This window comes from Coffea arabica, chromosome 2c, assembly GCF_036785885.1.
Source record: "Coffea arabica cultivar ET-39 chromosome 2c, Coffea Arabica ET-39 HiFi, whole genome shotgun sequence".
NCBI lineage: Eukaryota > Viridiplantae > Streptophyta > Magnoliopsida > Gentianales > Rubiaceae > Coffea > Coffea arabica.
The window spans coordinates 4,267,514-4,275,680 of record NC_092312.1 but is presented as its reverse complement, the minus strand read 5'-3'; the positions used below and the strand labels follow the sequence as shown (position 1 = coordinate 4,275,680).

At 29.7% G+C, this 8,167-nt stretch overlaps 1 protein-coding gene across 4 annotated transcripts; it reads left to right on the top strand.

Annotated features, from left to right (window-relative positions):
* The first annotated feature begins 1,845 nt into the window (after positions 1-1,845).
* On the top strand, positions 1,846-5,493 carry LOC113725259 (uncharacterized). 4 transcript variants are annotated; one of them, XM_027248323.2, is made up of 7 exons: positions 1,846-2,105; positions 2,825-2,938; positions 3,066-3,107; positions 3,477-3,739; positions 4,056-4,131; positions 4,237-4,363; positions 4,977-5,493. In XM_027248323.2, exons 4-7 carry the CDS (start codon positions 3,626-3,628, stop codon positions 5,170-5,172), a joined length of 513 nt encoding a protein of 170 aa, XP_027104124.1. In that variant the 5' UTR covers positions 1,846-2,105; positions 2,825-2,938; positions 3,066-3,107; positions 3,477-3,625; the 3' UTR covers positions 5,173-5,493. The 4 variants fall into 4 exon arrangements, with proteins under 4 accessions (XP_027104124.1, XP_071929812.1, XP_027104122.1 ...); XM_072073711.1 differs by having other exon boundaries at positions 2,787-2,938; XM_027248321.2 differs by having other exon boundaries at positions 2,715-2,938.
* Positions 5,494-8,167: the final 2,674 nt, after the last annotated feature.

The window sequence follows — 8,167 nt, the reverse complement described above, 5'->3', positions numbered from 1 at the left end:
TTTCCCTTGCTCAAAAATAAAGAAATAAACAGTAAATAAATACTACTCTATAGTTTTATTAACATATCCAGTCTACGCGCAAATGCAAGATGTTTCAATTGAGTTTCAATTGCTGATGTGGCACATTCTTATTGGTCAATTGATGGTAGTCATCCTGCAATTGATTGAATTGGTGAATTGAATTGAGGACAGAAATGAGATTTCACCTCCTTATCTACCTATCCCAATTACTAGGCCCATGTAGCAGTGACCAGAAACTAGGGGTGAGCAAATTCGGTTCTTACCGAATTCATAACCGATTTCAAATTCAATTCGGTAATTTGAAATCGGATATTTGGTAATTCGGTACGTACCAAATTCACCGAATTCTAATATGGTATGAAATAGGTAATGAGATTATGAATTAGGTAATAACCGATTTCGCATTCAAATTCGGTAATTGAAATCGGGTATCGCATTATCGCATTCAAATTACCAAATTGGTATATAAAATTATATAATATATTAGTATTAGTGTATACTACTAATACTTTATTATATTATATAGGTAAATGCTATTAATAATAATTAGTATATGGTATTATCATCATATCATGTACTTATAATACTAATAATATATAATAATGTACAATATATTTATATTATTTTAGTATTTATTAATTGTTATATGACTACAATAATGCATAGTAATACATTACAATATAAGATAACTATAATACTTATTATTTTACACATGAGTAACATGACTAGAATTAGATAATAATTAATACATATTTGTATAATACTAAATATTAAACAATAAACATAATTAGTAATTAGAATTTAGATATTGGTAATTTGATACATCATTCATGTTTGAATTATTGAATATTTAAATGCATAATTTATAATTTGCAAGTATTAGTGTACTCTAAATTTACATTACATATTCACTAATCTTAAGGCCTTAAGTATAGATAAGACAACTAAGCAGTGTGAGTGAATGTATATGAATTGCAAACCAATGTATTAGTGTATTGACTTTCACAATAACATATGTAAATAAATAAGTTTAATTTTGATTTGAAATAAATTATAAGTTTGTAACTAACATAACTTATCACTAATCATTGTAATTTGTAAGTTTGTAACTAATATTACTTATTATTAATCATTGTAAATTATAAATTCATAAATTATTACTAACCATTGTACAGTCTAAGGTTTATTCTAATTTAAATTAATCACTTTTTATGTGTTCCTTAAATCATAGACTAAGGATTGTAGGTATAAGTGATCAAATAAGTTAAAAGTTCATATTATCTATTTACTTATCTTAAGGCTTTAAGTATAGACAAAATAACTAAGCAGTGTAAGTAAATACATGTGAGTTGCAAATCAAGTAAATAAGTTTTATTTTGATTTGAAATAAATTATAAGTTTGTAATTAATGTAACTTATCATTAATCATTGATTCATTATAATTTGTAAGTTTGTAACTAATATTACTTATTATTAATCATTGTAAATTATAAATTCATTGTAACAACTAACTAAATTAGTTTAAATTAATCACTTTTTATGTGTTTCTTAAATCATATACCAAGGATTTTAGGTATAAGTGATCAAATAAATGCCAATTAAACCACAAAATGATTTGAACATAAGTAATGTGTTCAATTATGAATAAATTTGGGGATCAAATCAGTAATAATTTTTAAATCATTGAGGAGCATAATGAATGTATTATAATTTAGGAGCCCCAATTTGTAAATTAAAAATTACAAAATCACTTCATTTGGGAAAAGTCGGATTTCATCTTCAGCCAATGAAAATTGAAAAGTGAGAAAACAACCATTGCAAATTTGCAATATTGCATAGTGCCGTGACTGCCATCACGTAGGGCTTTCACAGCACTAACACTCCCAAGTCCCAAGTCCCAAGTCCCAATTCCCAAATCGAAGCTGCTCTCTGCCTCTCCGGCCTCCGCCAGTCCGCCGCGCTCTACGTCTCGTGTCGGCTGTGTCCTGCCGTGCTGGTTCATCTCTGCCGAGTGTCGAAGACGAAGCACCAAGATCTCACTAGTTCATCGCTGGTTCATCACTGCTCATCTCTGGCTCACTTAGGTAAGTGCTCCTCTGTTTTTGGCTCTGTGTCTCTGGCATTAAAATGGGCCAAGATCGACTAGGAAATTTGTTATCCTGAATTGATAAGGGGACGAAATCTGAGCTTCCAATTGCAAACTCTAACTGTTGTAGTAGTTTAGATTAGGTGTGATATAACATAAGCTTTGTATTTTATACACAAGAAGCTCTCTCCAGTTGTGCAGCCTTTAAAAGTTAAGGCCTTTGGGAAAAATTCCACCTTTTACCTGTTAGAAAAATTAAAAAGGAAAAAACTTGTTAAAATGAAAATTTTACCTCCTTGTCCGTGGAGATTCTCAATCTCTGGTGCACATCTAGTGAAAGTACGGCTCCAGAAGTTGTACCTAGGATTCTGGATATGAATTTTCTGCAATGTGTAAAAGAGAAACATCTAATGGCTTGCGGGGGTTGGTAGTTGCTGAACTATAAAGATTGGTTTTATATATTCTCTTAATTTGCTTCAGGTTTTTTTTTAAATAATAGATGAATTCGGTTAGACCGAATTCATTACCGTTTTCGAATTTGAAATCGGGTACCGCATGAATTCAGTAATGCCCAATTCGAAATTGAAAATGGTTTAGATTTCTATAGGTGCGATAACCGAAAAAACCGAATTCAGCGCACTGATTTACCGCATTTGCACCGAATGCTCACCCCTACCAGAAACCCCATCGCAACATCTTCTTCTCCAAATTTCACAGGGCCGCCGTCTGCTTCTCTCGTCAATCCCTCCTCGCTCTCCCGAACAAAGAGTACGGTTGAAAGAATTGAATCCAAAAACAAGGACGTTTGAAGAATCTAACTCCAAACTTCAGGTTCTTTATTGCCTCTTAGATTTATTTCCTTTCAATATTTCTTGATTTTTTTCCTCAACGTTTTCTCTTAGTTACCATCTAAAATTTCACATATACTATGCCTGATTTTCTGTTCATGCTTTCTTAGGAGACAGAGGCTGTCAAGAGAAGATCATTACCAAGAAAAATTGTATGTCATTTTGCTTCTTTGAGTTTCATTCTTCCAGATCTCGGGTTTTCACTATTATCTTTTATTTTTTGCACGCATTTTTAATAGTTCTCGTGATACTTATTTGTCTTTTTTTTTTCCGACCTTCTACGACATCTATACTAACTTATGTAATTTTCTATTATGTATGGGAAAATTGCTTGGTGTATTTTTTGGTTGTTTTGAATTCACAGTCTATTCAAATTTTAGCACAATATCTTTGGCTAAAAACTTGGTGATTATTTTTGTGTAACATTTTATAACCTTCTTTTTTTCTCATTTGTTTCCATTTTGCATATAAACAATTTATTTTTCCATTTTGCTAAAAATTGGTTGTTGTTCACATTTCAGGGTGTTTTAAATACGAGTCTTGCCTCTCCAGAACTGTGGAATTGATGAAGGCTTGCTGAAAGACTGGCATTTGAGGAATTGCTTCTGCTTGCATGTGGTTTTGGTCCTGTTGGTTTCAGCTTGAGAAAGTAATAGAGTGAAGAAAGGTCATGGGAGGTGGACGGAAAAATTTGAAGAGGGCTGTTGAGGAAGAGACCTTAACGCTTCAACAAGGGCAAAGCATCATGCAAGTTGTGGACCTGCGGGGCTCCAATCTTATTGAGGTAATATGTCCTTTACATTCAGGGCCACATTTAATTAACAAGTTGGATAATTTGTTTTAGTTGCGTCATTCATAACAGAAGCAGCATCGCATACTGCTGTACTCTGAAAATTGTTCCGATTAGAATTGATCACAAGCATTGTCCCACCTGTACCGAACCGTACGAACCATACATCTACAGATGGGCATAGCCGAAGTTTTTCATGTAGTAAGGCTTGACAATGAAGCTTCTATGAGTGATGTAACTATAGGTTAGTGATTTTTGCAGATTAATAGATATTTAGTGGTTGTTAATTCAGTTTTGAATGTATCAAAAGGTAATGGATGCAAAAGGGGAAAGATCGTTAGCTATATTTCCAGCAAAATTTCAAAAGAGCATGTGGATAAAACGAGGTTTGTTCTTTTAAATTTTCCTTTGAAGTGGGGATTTCTAGCATGATTAAAGTTGAGACTTTGATCAAGTTCTTATTTTCTTTTGCGTGAAAAATTGATATATAGGGAACTTTGTGGTGGTTGACGAGACTGGAAGGGAGGAAGCAGCTGAATTTGGTCGGAAAGTAGGTTGCGTTGTTATACAAGTGCTCTTTTATGAACGAGTACGAGTGCTCCAAAAATCTCCTGAATGGTGCGTAGTTTGAGTTTATGTTTGTTTTGTTTTCTCTTGTTTTTTAATGTTTTGCGCCATGCCTTTGCAAGATAAATTTCTAAAATAGTCTGAGAACCTAATGATTTGTTTTTTCAATACTGGCTGGAGATATTACTTAATAGCAAGGGACTTCTGTTCCTATGAATATCTGCCTCGTGGACATTTATACCAAACTTCCAGGAGGTGTGGCAAAGGTGACAAAGTTAGAGATCAATATCTTTGATGTGATTGTTTCACGTTCCTTTTTTTTTGTGTTGGGGGGGTGGGGGGTTTAAGCCAGTTTATTCTGAGTATTATCAAATTAGTTGTAGTTTCTATGGCTGGATAAAAGTGCTCCTGATTAGGAGCTTAGTAGTGTAAATAGATGCACCATGGTGTTCTAGCTCCAACTTTCTTAGTATGTAATCCTGGAAGGGCTGCTGTTATTTGTTTGATTACATCTTTAAGGCCACCCCTCCTGCTCGGAACCTGAGGGCTAAACTGACTTTCTGGGTACAACATTCACGCGCCTGCTCACATGCACGCTCAATAAGAAGGATCTTGATGCTTATGTAATTATTATGCTTGGTGATTATTGCTTGTAACTGTGCAGGCCAGAAGTATTTAAAGCAGCAACTTTAGGAAATTCGAAGCAGGATTTGCAGTCGCACACTTCAAATATGGAGGAGAATGACAATTCAAGTGATGATGATGGACTTCCACCTTTAGAAGCCAATACAAACAGATTGAGACCTTTCCAATCACATTCAGATACAGAGTCAGCTTCAGATCCTGATTCCGAGGCCTGATGCATACTTTTTCCTATTTATTATGCATGGATCTCAAGAGATGACCGGAAAACTTCTTGTAAGAATAGAAGAAAGACGTACTTCTGTCCTGTGATGCTGCTTCATGGTTGAAGCTTCACCAAGTTCAGAGCAATGCGAAATTTTGCAATGTCTGCTATATGTTTTAGGGCTTACTTTCCCACATTTGAGACTTTAAGACGGCAGTAAATCATCATACATTATGGTTAAAATTGGACTCATTTTGTGGTGTACCATCATGGTAGGATAATCTTTGAGGTGTTGCGCCCTCTATCAAGTGAGGATTATTTGCAGTTCATGAAAGGCTACTGTGGGATTCTAGCTAGTCATCTGCTGTTTCTTGTACGTCTCTGCGTGACAGTCAAAAAAATGAATGGTGTACATGTAAGCGGAGGAAAAATGAGGTAAAATACAAAGAAATCTGAAGCGGTCTTTTCATTCCAATTTTCTTGAAAATAAGCTATTTTCTTCTTCTTGTACCATTGAACTGCTACAATAAAATTAGCCTGCTTTTTAAAAATAGCAAGCTCCTCGCGACAAAATATAGGGCCTGTTTGGAACTTGAGTTTTTTGAGAATTTGTCTAAAATTTTACTGTAGTGCACTGTAGAAGTTTTTGAAAAAATTTTGTAGAAATTTTTGTAAGGTGAAAAACTTTTTTGTAGAAGTTTTTGAAATGTTACTGTAGACGTTTTTTGGATTATTTTTAGAAGTATTTTTAAAACATATTTTTGAGTATTTTATAATTTATAATTTTTATATTTTTATATTTTTAAACATTTATGCATTTATAATACATTTATAAATATTTAGAAATAAATATATTTATATATTTATATAAAAATATATAAATGTATTATATTATATATAATACGTAATATACATATATTTATAAATGTATAAATGTATAATTAATATAAATGTATAAACTATAAATGAATATTATATAAATGTATAAATTATAATTTAGAAATGTATATCATGATTATGTATAAATGTATTAATATAATTAATATAAATGTATAAATGTATTAATATTATGTATAAATGTATAATTAATATTGTTTATAATTTATAATTTTTATTGTTTAAATATTTATATGCATTTATGCATTCATAATACATTTATAAGTATTTATAAATAAATATATTTATATAAAAATATATAAATGTATTATATTATATATAATACATAATATACATATATTTATAAATGTATAAATGTATATATTATAAATGAATATTATATAAATGTATAAACTATAATTTATAAATATATATGATGATTATGTATAACTATATTAATATAATTAATATAAATGTATAAATGTATTAATATTATGTATAAATGTATAATTAATATTGTTTATAATTTATAATTTTTATTGTTTAAATATTTATATATATTTATGCATTTATAATACATTTATAAATAAATATATTTATATAGTTATATAAAAATATATAAATGTATTATATTATAAATATATTTACAAATATAAATACATAATATAATACATAATATATAATATATTTACAATATAAATGTATTATATTATAAATATTATAAATGTATTATATATAATACATAATATAAATATATTTACAAATGTAATAATTGTATATTATTATAAATGAATATTATATAAATATATTAATTAATATATTATAAATATATAAATATATAATATTATGTATAAATGTATTAATATAATTAATATAAATGTATAAATGTATTAGTATTATGTATAAATATATAATTAATATTGTGTGTTAATATTATGTATAAATGTATTATGTTATACATAATACATAATATAATTGTATATAAATATACATAAATATATATACATAAATGTGTAATATATATAATATGTATTATATATATTAAAAATATAATATATAATATTTATATAAATGTATAATTACATATTTATATTAATATTAATTTATATGGTATATAATATTTATATAAATATATTTTAAATAAAAAATTGAAAAAAAAAAATTTTGAGGTTACCGGCGGCGCCGGAATAGGTGATCGGCGCCGGGAGAGGTGGTGGAGGCGGTGTCTTGTGTGGTGGGTTGGGTGAGGGAGGAAGAAAAGTTTTTGAGAAATTTTTTGTGTATAGATTTTTGAATTGTGTAGGTAAAAAACTTTGAAAAGTTTTTTGGGGTTCCTGTAGCAAAAGTTGTTAAAAAACTAGTAGCTAAAAAACTTGGTAAAAAACTAGGGTGCCAAACAGGCCCATAATGCTCTATAAGTTCAGCCGATTTAGTCACCCGAGTATCAAAAAATCTTAAACAAATCCTTACATTGGTTGGCCCGAAGAAGGCACGTGTGGTTCACAAATCTTGGAGCGTTTGATAAAATTGAAATCTGAAGTCTGAACTTTAAATTTATTAAGTTATTAAATTGTTAAGTATTGAATCTAATATTGAAATCTTGATAAAATTGAAATCTGAAGTCTGAACTTTAAATTTATTAAGTTATTAAATTGTTAAGTATTGAATCTAATATATTTGACTGTATATCATATTCAGTGATAAGTAAATAGTTTATCACTTAATTTTAAGTGCAAATTTTGCCTAAAAAATTCAGTGGCAGAGATGTTCAATTTTTTATTATCAAATGGATCTGAACATGTTAAAATCTGAGTTCATTAAATTCATTAAATTTAAGTCTTGAATGAGGTTATCAAACTGCATCCAACTTCATTTCTCTAAATTAAGGCCAAAGCCAATAAGTGATTCAACAAATTGATTGTAGAGATTGGTGATATTTTACCCCCAAATAAGTATTTTTAACGGTGTCTGAAACTGAAAGTCACACCTCCGTAAGAAGATGAAAAGTATGTTCTGCCTATTCTAATGGGCTGCATTCCTATTTGTCAAGTTAACATGTGTAATGAAAATGCGCACGCTAATTGGGCCGGACGGGACAAAGTCAGTCTCCTTAGAAAAAAAAAGGAATATCT

Coding starts and splice junctions, on each gene's coding strand:
- LOC113725259 (XM_027248323.2), top strand. CDS start 3,626: ATGGGAGGTGGACGGAAAAATTTGAAGAGGGCTGTTGAGGAAGAGACC. Junction 4,132..4,236: donor GAGCATGTGGATAAAACGAG/GTTTGTTCTTTT, acceptor ATTGATATATAG/GGAACTTTGTGGTGGTTGAC. Junction 4,364..4,976: donor CTCCAAAAATCTCCTGAATG/GTGCGTAGTTTG, acceptor GTAACTGTGCAG/GCCAGAAGTATTTAAAGCAG.